Source organism: Curcuma longa, chromosome 20 (assembly GCF_044706935.1).
Source record: "Curcuma longa cultivar G26 ecotype Majalengka, Jawa Barat chromosome 20, ITB_CL_G26_1.1, whole genome shotgun sequence".
NCBI lineage: Eukaryota > Viridiplantae > Streptophyta > Magnoliopsida > Zingiberales > Zingiberaceae > Curcuma > Curcuma longa.
The window spans coordinates 6,095,119-6,114,255 of record NC_133880.1 but is presented as its reverse complement, the minus strand read 5'-3'; the positions used below and the strand labels follow the sequence as shown (position 1 = coordinate 6,114,255).

At 37.1% G+C, this 19,137-nt stretch overlaps 2 protein-coding genes and 1 pseudogene across 2 annotated transcripts; 2 read left to right on the top strand and 1 right to left on the bottom strand.

The window, feature by feature from the left end:
* Positions 1-1,887: 1,887 nt before the first annotated feature.
* On the bottom strand, positions 1,888-3,714 carry LOC141813997 (putative pentatricopeptide repeat-containing protein At3g15130; annotated as a pseudogene).
* A 390-nt stretch (positions 3,715-4,104) lies between these two features.
* On the top strand, positions 4,105-15,642 carry LOC141813629 (NAD-dependent protein deacetylase SRT1). The gene is made up of 14 exons (XM_074701585.1): positions 4,105-4,315; positions 5,241-5,270; positions 5,357-5,449; positions 7,000-7,119; positions 8,397-8,497; positions 8,671-8,779; positions 9,951-10,030; positions 10,332-10,410; positions 11,686-11,739; positions 12,908-13,001; positions 13,116-13,198; positions 14,211-14,278; positions 14,374-14,476; positions 15,017-15,642. Exons 1-14 carry the CDS (start codon positions 4,217-4,219, stop codon positions 15,311-15,313), a joined length of 1,410 nt encoding a protein of 469 aa, XP_074557686.1. The 5' UTR covers positions 4,105-4,216; the 3' UTR covers positions 15,314-15,642.
* A 1,068-nt stretch (positions 15,643-16,710) lies between these two features.
* LOC141813728 (DNA oxidative demethylase ALKBH2) lies at positions 16,711-18,994 on the top strand. Its single transcript, XM_074701710.1, has 4 exons — positions 16,711-16,936; positions 17,993-18,109; positions 18,388-18,574; positions 18,686-18,994. Exons 1-4 carry the CDS (start codon positions 16,718-16,720, stop codon positions 18,865-18,867), a joined length of 705 nt encoding a protein of 234 aa, XP_074557811.1. The 5' UTR covers positions 16,711-16,717; the 3' UTR covers positions 18,868-18,994.
* Positions 18,995-19,137: the final 143 nt, after the last annotated feature.

The following is a 19,137-nucleotide window of genomic DNA, read 5'->3' as shown; positions in this document are numbered from 1 at the left end:
TTGCAGTTGAGCACACGACGGAGAAGGACATTGTCTCGACTTCGTTCGAACTTTTATTCTGTACCTCTATGTCTACTTAAGTAATTTTATTTCATTGTAATCAACTCAACCATGCCTGGACCCCTATTTGTATCGCTCATACTTTATCACTTGCGCGATATCCTAGGATAAAATCGGACATTTGACCAATATATTGACAGCAATTTCTGTCAAAATTATTACAACTCATTAGATAAATTGAAAATTTTGTCTTTTTAAGGGGGAAAAAAATAAAATCGCGACTGATTAAGAAACATCCCGATCAATCAATCAATCAATCGATTAATGTATCTTACGAAAGCATTGCCTAGTTATTTGGCAGCTGGAGACCGAGACAACTCGGACGACGACACGCGGTTTGACTCGGTCGACGGCATCCCACTCGCCCCGACAAGACACTGTGTCACACACTTCACATCACAAAAATGAATCGGCGTCGGCGCCGTCATCGACAGCGATTCGGTTGACTCGGCGGTTGGTCAAACGCTGAAAACCCTGAATTTTCTAAGGTCAAAGTGAAATTTAAGTAATTAGCTAGTCAACTCTTACGCGCTTGATTAATAATTCCAATAAGATCTGCTTCCCGTGGTCTCGGTCACATGGCGGCTGGGATTAATGAATCTTATCTGGTACTCGATTCATGACTCTCTCCTCTTTCTAATGAACTGGTCTTGACTTTTCCAAGATTTCAAAGTTCGAAGGAATCAAATTGTGTTCTTCTTTCAAGTTCTCTAAGGACCACGGGATGAAAAGAAAAAAAAAGGAAAAAGTAAACAAAACCAAGTTTGAACTTTCCTTTCCTTTCCGTCCTGTTCCTCACTAACACTTTGTTTAGGAGAGAGTAATAGAAGAGAGATTAAAGAAAGGATAAATAAGAGGAAAAAAACTTTGAATTTTGTTTGAAAAGGGAAGAGGAGGAAAGAGTAGAGAAGGGTAAGTTTAACTTTTCTTACCCATGAAAAAGAAGATTTTTTTACGCTCCAAATTGGGATGTAAGGAAAGGGAAGGAACTCTAAATATTGTTTGTTCTAATTTTATCCTTATTTTAAAATATTAATTCTCAAATAACTTATTTAATTTATTTAACCTAATTTTTTTAAATTTCTCTTGTTGGCATGATCTTTTCACTTCTCTTTTATATCAATAAATTTTTATAAAAATATATGTAAAAATACTGATTTATTCTTTATCGTATTAAAGTGTACAAATTCTATATTTTGTGTGTTTATTATATGTCTATTCATTATTTTTTTAAATTTTTTTATTTATTTAAGTCATAAATATTAATTTTAGTTGGTCTTATTTTGATTACAAATTTTTTACATCCATAAGTTTAATGAACTATATATTTTTTTTTCATATGTAGATTTATTTTAAGAAATAACGATATTTGTATAATTTTATATATTTAATTTTTATTCTTTTTTTTTCTCTCAAATAAAGTAACACATGTTACATTGATGAAGTTTTCCATCTCTCCCAAATAAAAAGAACATAAATACTTCCCTTTCCCTCCCTTCTCTACTCTTCCCATTTTGTTAATAAACTTTCTCTCATTCCATCCAAACAGAGCGTAAATATCAACAACTTGTGCTGAGAATACACTGATAGCTTTGAACAGCTATATCATCTATTTCGATCGTCAATACTTCAACCATCAAACTATTCTTGTTCGATCGGCTTTACTGAAAGAAAGATGCAATGCAACAGTGGAATCGATCACAATTCCGAGAATGTTGTAGTGCTAGACAAAGAACTGTAAACTAGAATGATATAACTTTGTTGTATTTCTCTCATTTACATTTTTAGAATGATTAGATTCACTAACAAAATTTAGATATAGGGACAAATTTCATATCACACTTCAATCCTTTTCAGGATCACACTTAGTATCAATAAAACAGTATTGCATTTTTCTCTTATTCAGTGAAAAAGAAAGAACTTGGTTAGGCTATCTTTGTCTCCAACAGATTCCTTGGTAGTCAAAACAAGTCCCTTGGTTCTTCAATCAAACCACAATTTGGATGATGTAGAAGGGATGACAAGAATATGTGCATCCACAATATCGATATGGTACGGTCTGCCGATTTGTCGTCTGCGAACAGACTGACCTCTTCGATCCCTTGCATACATTCAAACCAGAGGCTGATCTCATCGACCAAAGGAATTAAGCTGATTGCATCCTCCCACATCTTCCCTCAATCCTTTTGCATCCATTAACTTTCTTACTTCAACTTCATTCCAAAAGCCAGTAGAGGCATACAAGTTAAACCATTCACATAATCCACTGTTTATCTGTTGATGAACAGACATCCAAACACATTCAAACTGAACCGTAACCATTTCATATGCTGAAGGAATCCACCTGACTGTGCCCCACATCTTTCTTCAATCCCTTCACCTTCATCAATTCTCTTACTTCACCAATCTCATTCCACAAGCCAGCAGAGGCATACAAGTTAGACCACTCCACATGAATCCCTGCATTGTAAGGATCCAATTCCAGAGCCATCTTAGCAGCAAGTTTCCCTATCTCGATGTTCCCGGAGTTTCTACAAGCACTAAGCAAAGCACCCCAAACACTGACATTCAAGTTACCACCACCAGATTTGTTGTCCATCATCATCTCATTGGCAAACTTCCATGCCATCTCCAAATTCCCTACTTTGCAAAGCATATCAATCACACACCCATAATGCTCATCTCCTGGAACCATACCGTGCACGCGCAAGATTGAATTGAAAAAGTTGAGACCCTTGATCACATTACCTGAGTGACTACAAGCTGAAAGAACAGCCAACAAAGCAATCTTATCGGGTTTGATCCCTTCAAGTAGCATTCTCTCGTATGTTTCTACAACCTCAGCAAATTTCCCATTCCGGCCGTAAGCATTGAGCATCGAAGTCCATAGCACGACGTCCTTGCGTGTTGCATGTGCAGCCATTTCGAACACCGAGCGAGCCTTGGCTACAAGGCCGCACCGTGCATACATTTCCACCAAGGAGCAAGTGAGGACAGCGTCCTCGTTGGTGAAGGCGCTCCTGCGGAGAAGGTACGCGTGCGTTTGCAAGCCCAATGGGGTGGCCGGCGCCTCGGAGCAAATCCGCAAAACGGCGGACACCGTGAAGCCGTCGGGCTCCAGAGAGAGCTCGCGCATTCTGCGGAAGAGGCGGAAGCCCTCCGTCCAGCGCCGGCTTTCGACGTATCCGCCGAGGAGGGAGTTGGCGCAGACCGTGTTTCTGTGAGGCATTTCGTCGAACACCCGGGAGGCCTCCTCCACGGCGAGCGATCGGGCGTAGCAATCGATCAGAGCGCCGCAGACGAAGACGCTGGAGAGCCAGCCGGAGGTGAGCCCGCGGGCGTGGATCTGGCGGGCGAGGTCCGGGGAGGCGACGGTGAGGGCGGAGCAGAGAGAGTAGGAGTCGGAGGGAAGGCCGAGGCCGTTGAGGAGCGCGAAGGAGAGTAGCGCCGGGGAGCGAAAACCGTGGCGGGCGAAGGCGGCGAGGACGGAGTTCCAGCGGGAAGCGTCGGCGGGGTGGCGGAGGAGGAGCAGGAGTTTGGGGTGGACGGCGGCGTGGGGGAGGAGGTGGGTTCGGAGTAGGCGCCCGTAGAGGGCTTTAGCGGCGGCGCGGCGGCGGCGGCGGCGGAGATTTGGGTAGTCGGTTGGATTTGCATCAAATTTACAAAGATCTCTCAAATCGAATCTTTTGATAATCATAGATATGCCACTTTTATAGATTTCACCCCCAAAATTTCTTATTTTCTCATATACCCATTTCTTTGTTTAATTCGCAACCCAAACTCTTATCAGAGTCTCAATTGGCTATCCTTCTGGGACCCACTTGAGTACCTGTCTCTTCAGCAGACGTCAATTAACTACAGTAGTAAATTCTCGGTTCTCGCAACTTTTTCGGACATCGATGTGCTGTGGCCATTCTTCGTATTTCTCTTCGGAAAATAACGAGAGTGTCTGCCTGTTTTTTCGAACATTTTTTTAGTTCTTAGGGGAGATTAAGGTAGGGAGGGGGTCAAAATCGTTTTTTGATCAGTTTTTTTTTAAATGTTTGTTCGGTTCTTAGGGTAGAAGAAGAGGGAGGGACGAGGGTTCTAGGTAGGGTTTTGGGCGAGGTGAAGGAAGAAAACAGTTGTAGAAGCGGCGGAGTAGAAGATTGAAGCCATGTCTTTGGGCTACGCCCAGAAGCTCTCCTACCGGGAGGACATCGGCACTGTGGGCATGTCGGAGATCTTCGACCCTTCCGACATCCTCCATCAAAAGGTATTCTTGCTTTCCCTGTCCTCCTTTTTGTCTCCTAAAATTGGTGTTTTGTTGTGACGTCGTGTTTTTTTTCCCCGTGTTGATTTATCCATTATTGTAATTTTAGCAATAGGAAAAAAAGAGAGAGAGAACAAAAAAAGAAGAAGAAGAAATGTTAATGTGCTGCTTTGAGAAGCAAAATAAGATCCATTACAGATACTTCTTTTGTTTTTTGTTCATTCTCTTGCCGTCATCACCAAGCAGTATCTATTCCAATTATTTGATATCGGCTACACAAATTCAGCTCTCTATTGAGCTTTTTGAAAGACTATTACTAGTCAAATTGATCATATTATTTTTAATTATATTTGCTCTAGATGCAAACACTAGTAGATCAATATAAAATAAATCAGTCCAATAGTTCCTAGTCCGAACTCTGTCTATGGCATATAACTCCGCCATGGCCGGTCCCAAACCCGATAGAGGAGGGTTACGTTAGGTTGTCAGCCAACGCCAAATAAAGGCAAATGTTATATATGGACTCATCCAACTATTATTGTAATAGTTCCTGGTCCAATTTACACCCACTTAGGAGACCGCGTATTGTTAGGTTTATAAAAAAGATTCGAGCCACTTGTTTCATTAATTTTATTTTAAATGTTTTGATTCCTTTAGTATTGCTTCCTCTTTGTAAGTAATCAACTAAGGCATGCAAACCTATGATTGAGGCACACAAATTTATCCCCATTAGTTCATGCTGCATCACTCTATAGCTTTTTACACCTATTTTAATCAGTTTTCCTTTAAACTTGTTCATGTCGTCTCTATGTGTTTTTCTTAGCTTATCATCTATTAATGCTACACATTATTGCATTGAGATTATAATTTTGTCTTTTTACATTTATTTTATGGCAAAATGTTTTTGAATTATTTTGGTTTCCTGTAGATCGAAGAGCTTGCCTTGATGATAAAAGAGGTAAGAAAATGAGGGTGGGGTGTAACTCCAATCTTTAAGATTTTTGAGTTTCATTTTTTTATTAAACAGAACATCTATTATGGCAGAGCAAACATCTAGTGGCATTCACAGGAGCTGGGATTTCAACTTCATGTGGCATACCTGATTTTCGAGGACCTAAGGGTGTTTGGACTCTTCAGGTAATGTCATCTCAGTATACCAGTGTACACTCAGCTGACTTGCACCTTCTCTTTCTCTTTTACAACTTGTTTCTGTTATTTGAATAATTCCAAGTGGTTTAATAGAAGTATTTTTTGTTAATCAATAAAGAATTTTGGCTGCAGATGAATTTGAGATCAAACTGAGCTTGTCTCATTCAATTATATCTCTAAAAAGCACCGTTCCCTATTTCCTTTCATTTTGCCCCCATTTTTACATCATGAAGAACTGAAAGGTCTTACTGTCAATAGAGAAGTCTGTGCATAGAAACAGAACATTGTGCATTTCATTCATTTTCTGATACAAACACATTTGGAATTCAGAAAATTGTTATCATGTATCAAGGTTTGAAATCTTGTTTCCAACTGGGGTTTCGGTTTCTGGTCAAAAAGAGATGTGTTGGTACCTCATTGCCAACACACGGTGCCGAAGACACCTTGAAAGGAATTGGATAAGAGGAGGAGAAAGAAAGCCCTAACCTCATTGTGCATGTGTCGCAGAAGCTCATGACAATGTCACCAAAGGCCCATGCATTTGTGGCTGATATCGTCATGGTCTATGGTCGAGCGGCTTCATCGTATTAACAGTGGAAACCTCTTGTCGCTTTGCCTCAAACAATGGAAGCCTCGGCTTTCTCTCAAAAAATGGAAGTTTTGAATGACTTCATCGTCTTGGACAACAAAAGCCTCAAGCTGATTTGTCATCTCAAATAGCTTGATGAAGCTTCACTGTCACAGTCTGAAGGATTCGAGATGCCACTTTGACGGAAGGGAAACAACGACTGAGGGGTTTTTGGTTCAAGTCTTGATCGAACAGGTACTACGTGCCGTTCGACGGGTGGAAAGAGATGTTTCACCCATACCGACTAGCACAAAATGGGACTTTTATCCTTGCGTGCATCCTTGTTACAATAATTATTTTCATAGAGCATGAATCTAGTTAATTTTACTAGAATGCCATATTTGACCAATTCTGTAAGGGTTATGTTTTTTGAATAATTTACCTTATTTTAGATTTCAGTAATGCTAGGAGTATAACGAGTTGCTGGCTAAATAGGCTGTGTATTCAAATCGTTGTGCACTCACACTTGCCTCCTTTGTACAATAACTTGTATTTTCGTCTATAATATAGTGGTTCAAGCTGAAGTATTCCTTTTTCCCTTTTGGTACTTCTTTGTTTGCAACTTAATGGGTCATTGTGTTACCTCCAGTTTACAGTGACATCACATTTTTCACTGTGTTCATGTGACTTTTCCAAAGATCCAGAGTCATTTTTCCAATCCAATTACAAAGATTTTCTTATGGATAAAGTAACATAAGAGGTCTGCCTTGTTAGAGTGGTGAATGATGAATTTTCCAGTTATTGTCAAACACTGGAAGCCAATAACATTAGCTAGTACTGAACTTTGTGGACTCGTTCTTAGCACATTTCAATTCTTTTGATCAGTGCAATCTATGCAGATGCATTTGCTACCACAATTCCATTAACAACTACTATGTATAATTAACTAATTCTTTCATCTCATGTCCAGCGTGCAGGCAAGGGGTTGCCTGAAGCATCACTTCCTTTTGATCGTGCAATGCCAAGTTTGACTCATATGGCTTTAGTTGAATTGGAGAGGGCTGGTATCCTTAAGTTTGTTATCAGCCAGGTAATTGGAATCTTCTTGTTCATACCTTGGCTGTGGTTTGAGAAGTCAAATAAGCTTTTTGTCCTTCTTCATTCTATCATTTGATATCTCGAACAAAAATTATTATTGCTTTTATGTGAGGGAATTGATTTTACGTTCTGAAAATCACATGCAACAAAAATAAAAATTGACAATAGGAGAGATTGGAGCTTTCTCAGATGGAACTCTGGATGTTCATTTCAAATAAACAAGAGTTGCTTTAATTGACTAATTGTTTTGTTATTTTGTGTACTTTTGTAGTTGACTGAATAACCACTTGTCCCAAAAGCCTGAGTTATTAAAAAAAAGGCCAATCTATATATTTATATCCTTAATACTCTTCCTTTATGTGTGGATGAGTATACTTGACTTGATCGGGGATAAACTAATGGGATAATATTATTGTATAGCCATAGTAGGATTTTTATGCAAAACCTCATCTAATGTCATTCAAAATTTGATTGTGGAACCATTTATTCCAAAATGATGAGTTATGAGGAAAGAGATAAATCAATATATTTCTATTCTTGATATGAATTGTACATGTGGTTGTCATTTCTTCCATGAAAAATTCTCTATGGTTATGCCATTTAAGGTGTTAGATTTCTGCAATGCCTTCGGATCCATTACACCAGTTAAATTGGTCAAACTAGCTGATCTGTATGGTTCCAAGACATTGCTAATACCTTGTACAACCAATAGAGGAGTTACTTTTTATTTTCATTGGCAAGCCCTAAATTCCTCTCTGTATAGGATATTTAGTTATAAGATCCTTTAACTATTTAAAACTTGCGTCTAAGTATTCATTTAGACTTACATATATAACAGCCTAAAATAAATATAATTGTGGCCCAAAGTGGCACTCATCAATGCTGAAACTGTTTAAGTCTATGCCAGGAAGTTCTTTTCTTGTTTTGTTTTTTGAGGTATTATATTCACACACCATATCCAATGTCACTGAGATTAAGAAGGTCCTCTAGAATGAAATCTACTTGTGCTTAAAGCAGTCTGTTGAAAGGGCTGTTGCAGATTGCAGGGTCTCCATTTTGCCTGCCTTGCCCATGAATAAGGCAATAAAATGAGTTGGAAATTGATTCTTCTGGTTAAGCCTCTCATGAATAACACCATCTCGGCCATTTTCCTAGGTTTCTCTATGATCATTTATTGTTCTTCAATTTTGAAGTTTTCCTATGTTTCAAGTGCGTGCTTTTGATTGTGACTTCTAATATTAACACGCCATGTTGTAACTTTTTTGCTAGAATGTAGATAGTCTTCATCTGCGATCAGGAATACCTAGAAAAATGTTAGCTGAATTGCATGGAAATTCCTTTCGGGAAGTTTGCCCTTCTTGTGAAACTGAGTATGCTTTCACTACCATCCTTATTTCTTTTATAAGCTATTTCTTTGCTCCTCGTTTTGTCATTTTTTAACCAGTATGAACATAGCATTTTCCACTAAGATTCACAATATATTGTTTGACTTTTGTAAAATTGTATAATTTTCTCACTCAATATAGTTTGTAAACCCTTCTAGGTATGTACGTGATTTTGAAGTCGAAACCATTGGGATGAAAGAGACATCAAGGCGTTGTTCTGATACAAACTGTGGTGCAAAACTTAGGGATAGTGTTCTTGATTGGGAGGTGATAAGCTGTTACATCGTCTGATTGTTTGAATGTTGCTAAAATTTCTACTTGCGAACATGGTTACAATTAACATTTTCCTTTTTAAACAAGCATCCAATAGGGTTGGTGTTCCATTTTTATTGTTTTCTTCTATCACTCAACTTCCCTATGTTTTACTTTCATTTTTGAGTTATCTGAAGATAAGGTTTTCGTGCAAGTTTATTTTTGTTTTTATGTTTTTTTTATACTCATGCTATGTTGTTCGATACCATCTCTTTTGCACTAGCTTAAACTTATATTGGATAAAATGTAAATAAAAACTATAGTTTGTCTGGAGTTTTAGTTTCTTGGTTGTTGCACTCTTTAGTTGTGAGAAACACTGTAAGATATTTAAAGAACTGAATGGCCGAATTTAGTAAACACGATGTCTTTATATCACAATATAGTTAATGAACTGAATTGCCAAATTGAGCATTTCGCTCAGTAAATATGATGCTTTGTAAAGGGCTTCTTCTATATGAATGATTAATGTTCCTGCATTAGTATGTAAAATCTTTTCATTATCATTATAATTTAACCGTGCCCAGTTCACTATGTAGTACAAATGTAATTAGATTCAGTTCAGACATATGTTATTCGAGGAAAGAAAAAGCATTTGAATATAAGATGGACGGCTGCGATAGTTTCACTTTTATCACAAATATAGCCCTTGCTACATGTTAATCGGTGTTGATGATTTGGATGAGTTGCAGAATGCTCAGTCATCAAGTTTTGTTGGCGGTCTGAATCATTGTCATATGAGATTCCAGTCATGCTCTTATCACAGTATACTTTGATTGCCTGTCAACATGTAGGGACATCTATCTTATAGCTTGTTTTTGGCATTTGTTTTACACATTTTTCTCGAACAAATATACATGGTAAAGAATTTTATGTTTTTTTTTTAAAAGTATGTTATAGTAACCAAACATCCTCGAACAATTTGTATAGCTATTCTTTTTAAATAAAAATGGCACACAGGCTTGCTTATTTGTTCCAGTCATGCGCTGATGTATCCTCGTTTAATATGTAAGAAGAACAATTCGTGTAACCCATATGATTGCTTGTTTGTATCATTATCGTTCAAATGCTAATGTTTCTGGCATCTTGCTCACGAGAAGTTTGTTTTCACATCTTTCACGACCTGCAGGATGCTTTGCCCCCTAAAGAGATGAATGCTGCTGAGAATCACTGCAAAACTGCTGACCTTGTATTGTGTTTAGGGACTAGGTAATCTTTTGCTCTGCGAGCAACTAGAGGATCATAAACTGTGATAAAAAGTACTTATGCTGCAACACTTGCAAATATTGTGCTTTTCTAACTTCAAAAAAAGATTCTACATGTTAATGAAGAAAGATAGAATTTCCATATCCATACATATAGGGAGAGCCTCAAAGTTTTATGTTTTTCTTGTCCCATGTATATTCGTATGTTTTGAATTACACTAGTAATTTCTAAAGATATGTGTACTTTTTTTGTTGTTCGATAATGTCATAGTTAAGCTTTCTGATTACTATGTTGTTCCACGTAGTTTGCAGATAACGCCTGCTTGCAACTTACCTTTGAAATGCATCCGAAACAATGGAAAGATTGTGATTGTAAACCTTCAGGTATTGAAATATCTAGTTATGGTGGGATATATATCTTCATTTTACTCTTATCTTTTGGATTTCTGTACGAATAATAAAACTACATGCAAGACGTGCATAAATATACGGTGTTATGACATAAACAGTAGTAATCTCGTGCTCTTGGAAGGCAATAGTAATCTAGTTAATAAGTCGAGAAATGGTTAATTCTAGTTAATATAAATACATTCATGTTCTTGCTATATGTTTTAGAAGAAAACAATGATGTGAATGATGTTCCCATTTTCTATGAGTGACATTGTTGTGCTCATTCTTACTGTTGGATCTTCTGTCATGGACCGATTATTGCTAAGAGGGTCCTGTAGCTCGAGCGTTTTGACATTTTAATGCTAAATGACGATGCATGTTCAGTTTTGTGTGTTCTGAATCCATTGATCTAAACAGTGGATGTTGCATCACATGGTTCTAAATAGTGTAAGGATGTCCTTAATCATTCATCACAAACCCCAGTTCGATCCGATGACACATTAAATACCACGTGACCACTGAGGAACGTTGCCTTTGTCCCTAGATATGAATTGGACGATTCATCGTATCTAACAATTTCTTATGCTGAAGTGGATGAACCACAAAAGTAAAGAATGATCTTGGCTTAGAGTAAGATTTGAATGAAAGTCATAGTATGATCTGGTTCATGGATTTTTTGATCCTGACATATGCTTGTGCTATCAACTTGCAACGATCTCTCTTGAAGTTCGTTTCAGTTTGAGAGATGAAAATTCTAGGTGAAAATACAAAGATCGAGATATTGAGGTACACGGTAATGAAGAACGATAGTGGCTGAGTGGAAGATCCATGCCTTAACCTTTTAATACTTTGTTTGAAGAAAACTTGGGATTTAAACCTGAGACCTAAATGCTTTACCAAAGAAATCTACGCTATGATATAAACGATAAAATCTAACATATCTAAAGATACTTAATTCCAGTTCTTGCCTACAGATAGTTATCTCCAAGAAATCTCATCGCATTTGCAGCTAGAAGCAGTAAATGGCTACAAGTTTTTTTGTTATTTACAGATCGAGAGCAAACTTCTATTTTGAAATTGAAATTATTTATCGGTTACCGACCATGAAATTATGTCTTCTAGTTGGAAACCTTATGCATTCAAAGTAAGAAACAAAATAAGGTGATTAATATCCTCGGTTCAATTATTACTTATTCTTCTGCTTCTGTTATCCCGATTTTGAGTTTAATGAGTCTCATCTTTCCTTTTTTCGCGTCTGACTTTTGACAGCCAACCCCGAAGGATAAAAAGGCTAGTCTGGTGATTCATGGGCTTGTGGATAAGGTGGTTTCTTTTTTCTACTTTTGCTTATTACCTTCTGGGATTATCTATGCTCGATTACTGTTGTATCTTTTGAAAATTGACTTACGATAAGTAAAATGTTCCGGTGCTGCTTTTGTTTTACGGTTAACTCCTCATGAAGGACGTTTTAACTCAAGTTAGCGACTAGTCTTAAAAATTCAGCCTTAGCACTATATTATTAAGCTAGTTAACCACACACAATTCCTTCAGTACTTATGGTTGGTCAAATGCATATCTCAAAATATTAATTCCCAAAAGAACAAGCTACTTGCTAGAAAACTACTTTCTTCTCTTTTGCGGTCTCAAATCATGCACTTGTAGATTCAAATGTGATACCTATATATTGATAATAACCTCGACGAAAGGTCATTTGATGGAATCTTGCATAATACGAGAATTGGTGAGTCAATTAACATGCTTCAGCAAAATCTTGCATCCGCAGAGAGAATCCAAGTATACATAATATGGAAAAGTAGAATCAAAAGCAGACAAACTAATGTCCGCACCTTATACAAGAAACCAAGGAATCCTCCGTAGACACAATTTTCAATATCGATGTAGAAAAGTGAAAAACCTTACCTCTAACACTTCTCAGACACCAAAAATCTATCCTCGGAAGAAATCTTTTCTCTACAAGTTTCTTGGTCTCCCACAACTTCAAACACACCCCATAACATCTCTTTGCCCACAAAATGCTCCTTTGGTGAAATATTTGTAGCCCTACCAGTTATCGTAAGAATCATGCTGAAAATCATCCAGAAATCCTAAGATAAGTTTTATTTGCACTTGAGCTATAGTTGGGCCTATTGGGTCATATATGTTAGCGAACTCAACATGATATTGGTTACATTTTTGATGAGGAAGATCAATTTTTATTGTTAATTCTAGTCTTAAAACACTAAAGCCAAATGCCATACTAAAGAACTATCACATCAAAAAGTTGACACTCAATTTGAATATTACAGTTTGCTCTATGTTTCCGTAGATTTGTGCACATTCAGTTTCTATTTTCTTTCGCTATACAGTTTTTCTGTTAACTTAGCAGCATTTGGCTTCAATCTTACAGTAACTTGGCTTATGGCTCTCTACCTTAACTCCGCAAATTCTAATATATTTTACCAAATGCTAATCATGGTGCGAATTATAACAGGTCATTGCAGGTGTCATGCACTTTCTTAACCTGCGAATTCCTCCATACATCCGCATCGACTTTGTTCAGCTTAATCTGTCTCATTCACCAAAAAGTAAGATTCAAGTGTATCTTCTCTTGTCACAAGAAAGTTCCTACTTGACCAGAGTAATATATACTGTGTCGATATAAAAAGATTGTTCAACTTTTTGCTCTTTGATACTTTCAGAGAACACATACGTCAAATGGACACTGAGGATTATGAGCATACATGGACCTAGAGCTCCATTACCTTTTCTCAAGTCAGTTGAGGTCGATTCTCATTCCTCTCAAGTTGTATTATTTGTATATTGATCATAGTTTACTTCTTTGTTATTGATAAATCAATCAAAGTTTGTGTGTTTTCAAATATCGCAAGTCTGTCTCTTCCTATTGTTATCACTTAGGAACATTAAAGATTTCTGTCCCGAATAGAACTTAATCGAACTTGAGAAAAAGTTATCCTAATTCCTAGGTTATCCCCGAAGGCTTAGGTATTGAGTGGAAGATCCTTAGTGTAGAAGTAGGCACGCTGACAAATATCATGACTCTTCAATAGTAGACTGTGGTCGATACAAACATTTTTGAAATATCTTTTCATGTCGATCAACATTGGTGAAATATTTCATTCCGAAGCATCGACCAACAACAAACAGGTTGAGACAAGCAAAATGAGATTCTTTTTCACGACGCAAGCTTTTCATGCTCATCTTCTATGAACATGAGAACTTAGAGCAACTTCTCCTCATTATGACTTAAACAACTTTGTGAACATCTTTTGTAAGTTAAGAGGCTTATGCAAGCTTTGCTATGACATGATATAAGAATTGTGACGACTCGTGAAAACTCCACGAAGACTGCACAATTCGTAATTAACTCCATGAATGGCCACACAAGCTCCAAGTACATAGCTGCCTCCAATTCACCACCAGCATTGTGTTGGTGCTCCAACCTTTCCAGTTGGCCACTGAAACCGTCTCATCACAAGAAAGTAAACACAAGATAGGAAGGCAAATCTCGGCAATGCCAATCTAAGTTGTGTGTATCAGTTTTCGGCCCTCTAATTGGGTCCTTGTCGGAAGACCGTGCCCTCTAATTGTGGGTCCTAATTGGAAGATTGAAAATTTACAAAATACTCATTAGTTGGGAAATATGCTTCTAATGATCGGCTGTTTTAGGGCATTCTTTAGATAGGTAACTTGTTTACTGCAAGTAATAGGTAGCCTAGTTAACTTAGAAATCATAATTCCTAAAAAAATCATTTTTATTCTCTGTTTGCCATCAGATATCCTTTCCTGAGAGACCGGAATTAAAAGCCACCTTCCTAAATAAGCAGCCATTTCGTCTAAAAAGGTGCTGTTTGTAAGTCAATTCAACGGGAAAGTCCAACTATAAGGACTCCCTTTTGTTGTCTTCTGCTTTCCCTAAGATATGTTCGGTCTCTGCAGGGAGACGGCGAGAAAAAAGCCGTTAAAGATGCTGCTGATGTTCCACCTCAGTGATGGTTGTAGCTTTCCGTACGTGTCCATGGAATGGCCGATCGATTTCCAGGTGAGGATCATCCAATAGCTAGTTCCATTTTCTTCCTGCTAAACCGAATTAAGAGTTACTTTTGCAAACAAAAGATCTTAGGTCCTAATTCTTCGAAAAGTTGCATTTAAAGTTTGAGATTTAAGGCCTAAACTAGTTTATGAATCATGCATCACCTCTGAAATAGATGGTGAAGGAGGATAAAGTAATCCTGAAACTATCAAGATATTCATCATAAATTTTCTTTAACTGCAATTTGTTTCTTCTTCTGTTTGAAATAATAATCACCGAGCGCATAAATCGTATCGGAGCTTTGTTCGATGATAGCTTCTCCATGTAGTTTTTGGATCGATCGAATTTGGAATTTCATGACAAGAACAAATAAATTGCAAATTTGACAATTCTGTTTGCTAAACAGTTTACTAAATGTGAGCCATTTTGGTAGGGACTGCTTTGCTACCTGCAATTAGTAATCAGTGTCAAAATTTTTCGTTCGACAAGAAGATCGAACACGAAAGATCCATAGCATACGATAGTTTACCTCATTACTTAACCTTACAGGTTACGAAAGGAAACTTCATCAAAGACAAGGAGGAGGTAGTCTGCGGTCTCAAGAGCTCGGTCGAAGAGGGATCTCAGTACGGGCAACATGCCCTTTTGGAAGGGAAGTTCCTTCCGAGGTCTGAAGCCATGGTCATGGCCATTGCGACGAGCATTTGCAGGTACGAAGCCTCCGAAGAAGAGAGCAGTGGACGACCCGAGACAAAGCCTGATGACTCATTTCCGTTGATCAAAAGGCACAATGAAGCCACCGCGAACGGCACCATGACCACCGAGAAGCGATTCAAGAGCTCCTAATTACCCTCTCTTAGATGACAATGGGTCTTCTTATTTATCAGCGACATGGATAGATGTGTGTAACTTTAGAAAGTAGTTTGCCAATCGATCGACATTGGTTTGGCTCCGTTTGGAAGAGGCACTTGCGGTTCGGGAAATCCTTCCTGAGACTTACAACCCTTTTCCGCGAGCATATAACCGAAAACTATAACCGAAAACTATCGATAGATAGAACAATCTGATGGGCTGGGTGGATTTTGTATGTATTACCACCTAGTTTCTTCTATCTACTACCACTCTCTGTAGGGAAGTGTTTGATAACTGATCGTAGAATGTTTGATTATTTTGTAAATTTTATAGTGTAATTTAACAAAAATAGACTCTTATAGTTTCATTTTATATCGAAATGTGTCTAATATTTTTTTCTTTTCCTACTATGTATCTTTAAAATGCATAATTTAAGTAGAAATAAGCCTAAATATAAAATTTGAAGTGAAGGTTTTAGATTTATTATTTTTAAATTGGATAATTTTTGGATAAAAATCAAAAGGGTATTTATCATTTACAAAATCATCCATTTCATTTCTAATTAAAGTCAAATAAATATCTTATTTAATTTGAATTGTTTAAAATACTCTTATATCTAATAATTAGTTAAGTTAATTGTTAACTTTTATAATTGTAATTTTATAATATTTTAATTTTATTTTTTAGTGATAATTTAATTAAAATAATATTTAAATGAGTAAAATAAATGATACTTATTATATTTTAAATAAATATTATTTTATCATGATTGATCATATAGAAATTAATTGTTAAATTTTACAATGATGATTTTATATTTTTTTTAATTTTATTTTTTGAGTGATAATTGATTAAGATAATATTTTAAGAAGTAAAATAAAAGATAAAAACTTTATACATTTATTATATTTCAAATGACATAATCAAATATGTGAAGTTAACGTGTAACATTTATAACGTTGTAACAGCTATTTATTAATTTATACAATATATAAAAACAAGTAGATAGTTGTTATAAAAAAGTAAGTATAAAAATAATTCTAATAATTTATATTAATGGAGCGCTTATTTAATTTTAATTGAAAATTAAATATTCATCTGACTTTAATGGAAATATAGAGGTGAACTTGATTTTTTTTTCCCATAATTTTTTATAATTTATGGTAATGTTAAAATGCGTCGTAAATTTTGTATTGTAATGTTAAAATATTGATTTTACTCTTTTAAGTCAATATTAAAATCAGAGGGTGTTTTGATAATAAAATGAAAATTTGAGGATGCTGTAGTATTAATTAAATTTTAAGGTATTTTGAGGGGGCGAAATGAAATTTCTTACTTGATTTAATCATTTATCGGCGTCGTTCAGCTTTACTACGGCGGGAAACATCTCGATCCCGGATGAGCTCGAGGCTTCGATTCACAGATCCCGACGAGAACCCTAACCCTAGCGGCGGCAGATGGGAGAAGCGAGCGGTCGATCTGGGCGACGGCAGTGAGGTCGTCTACGTTCCCCGGCTTATTCCTCGCGACCTGGCCTGGGAATGGTTCCGGTATCTCGATCGCGAAATTCCGTGGACGAGACCTTCGATCCGGGTCTTCGGAAGATCTTGCGTCCAGGTTTTCACCAAACTCCTTGATTCGATCTGTTCGATGAAGAAATGCGAAAAAGCCCCCCATCAAATAGGTTTTTGATCTTTGAACTTTTGCTCTCCGATGTAACTAATCGGCATTCCCTTTTGATACGCTGATCCTCCTCGGACGAAACCTTTGATCCACCAGGTTTAAGCGAGATCTCTTGTCCAGTTTGTTACCAATTTCCTTCTTAACTCCATCTTTCAGATGAAAAATTGCGACTTTTTTCTTTCTTTCAACAGATAGGTTTTTTATCTTTGAACTTTTGCTTCTCTGATGCTATTAATTGGCTCTTCTTTTTGATACGTTGGTACTCCCGTGAACGAGACCTTCGATCCATCTCTTTGGAAGATCTTCCGTCCAGATTTTACCAATTCCCATCTGAAGAAATCTGACTCCGTTTATCATCAAATAGACTGTTTAATCTTCACTTGTATGAGAACTTAATAGTTAGAATTAATTTGGATGCCTGCTCTAAGACTGATTCTTGAAATATGATAAACAACCTTTCTCAGGTTAATGCCTTAATCCACTGCAATGATTGTAAAGAAATTCTGCAATGGTTTAGTAACTGCTAAATTTCAAATATCTTATTTGAATGATGCTATGTAGTGGATAATATATATTGATGCTTAAATTCTTAGTAGTCAAAAAAGATTTAAAGGGTTTAGTTTGAAAATACTCTGGAAATCTTTATGGTCAATGAGAGCATGCAAACAGAACACCAAATAGGGTTTAGGCTTCAATCACCATCCCATGCAGCAACTCCCCCTCCATCCCCAAGCTTGCTTCCTACATCCACCAGGGTGCAAAAGAAGTTGAGGTAGAAGACAATAGATGTTTATCGAGTTAACCATCTACCATTAAACAACGGAAAATAGCTTTCTTGTAAGAAATTCTCCTAAAATATTCTGAAGTTGTGCAGTTTGTTTGTGGATGCCAAATTGTAATTTTCTTGTATTTGTACTTCTAAACAAAGTTTCCTGTCAAAAATTTAATTCTATATGTTGTAGTATCTAAATTTTTTTTTCTCTCCTGCAGCCTAGAGAGACTTGTTATATTGCAGAGAAGGGGCTCGCACCTATGAGATACAGTGGATACCAGCCACACCCATATTCTTGGGATGAATACCCTGTTGTCAAAGACATCTTGATGACAGTATGAGCAATCTGTTAATCTTTCTTATATCTTTGAAGTTGGAAATTGCTAGTCATGTGAGTCTATTTTTGTGCATTTGCCGCCCTTGCAATCAGTGTCCTGAAAACTGGACTAAACCGATCTGGACTGACTGGTTCAACCAGTTAAACTGGTAGAAAATTGCGGTTGCTTGCAATTTGCATCGTTACTTATTCTCTTGCTCTGATAATACATCCATAACATGATTGCCAAACAAGTTTCTTTTGGATTATTAACTTGATTCACATTTTGCTATCTAGGTTTGTGAAGCATTCCCTGGGTCCAAATTCAACACTGTGCTTCTGAACCGATACAAGAATGGCTCCGACTATGTTGCATGGCACTCGGACGAAGATAAATTGTATGGCTCAACCCCAGACATAGCTTCGGTTTCATTTGGTTGCGAGCGGGAATTTTTCTTGCGAAAGAAACCTACTAAAAGCCAAGGTTCATAAAAAAGGATCAGCCATTTGAATATTTTTCTCAGCATTCATTCACTCACCAGCTAAACAATCTGCCCTAAAACAGAATTCTAATGGTCATGTATTGTATTACCAGCTGCTAAAGGTGCACCTCGGTCGGATAGGAAACAACTCAAACAGCAGTCTTTTGTTCTAAAACATGGATCTTTGCTGCTGATGAAAGGCCACACACAGCGCGACTGGGTTCATTCAGTGCCCAAGCGTGCGAAAGCAGATTCCGTTAGAATCAACCTCACATTCAGGCACATTGTGGCTTAAGCAATGTTTTGGAAATTAGCAGGGTGTCTAGCTCATCACTCTCATTGTCAACCTGATATTCAGAAGAAATTTTATTCGACCCAACCTGGTTCCCAGCAACCATTTGTGCTAAAAGTATATCTCGGCTGCAGAAAGGCAAAGCATGGTCGGCTTCAAACCATTCAGTATATGTTTTCCTATTTAGCTGAATTTTTCCAGCGAATACTATAGGATCTAATTGCATGCCAGTTCTTGGTTTTCCAAGTTGAGTGGGGTTCTAGAAAAATGTCT

Coding starts and splice junctions, on each gene's coding strand:
- LOC141813629 (XM_074701585.1), top strand. CDS start 4,217: ATGTCTTTGGGCTACGCCCAGAAGCTCTCCTACCGGGAGGACATCGGC. Junction 5,450..6,999: donor AGGGTGTTTGGACTCTTCAG/GTAATGTCATCT, acceptor TCTCATGTCCAG/CGTGCAGGCAAGGGGTTGCC. Junction 13,199..14,210: donor CTTTTCTCAAGTCAGTTGAG/GTCGATTCTCAT, acceptor GTTTGCCATCAG/ATATCCTTTCCTGAGAGACC.
- LOC141813728 (XM_074701710.1), top strand. CDS start 16,718: ATGAGCTCGAGGCTTCGATTCACAGATCCCGACGAGAACCCTAACCCT. Junction 16,937..17,992: donor TCGGAAGATCTTGCGTCCAG/GTTTTCACCAAA, acceptor TCTCTCCTGCAG/CCTAGAGAGACTTGTTATAT. Junction 18,110..18,387: donor TCAAAGACATCTTGATGACA/GTATGAGCAATC, acceptor TTTGCTATCTAG/GTTTGTGAAGCATTCCCTGG.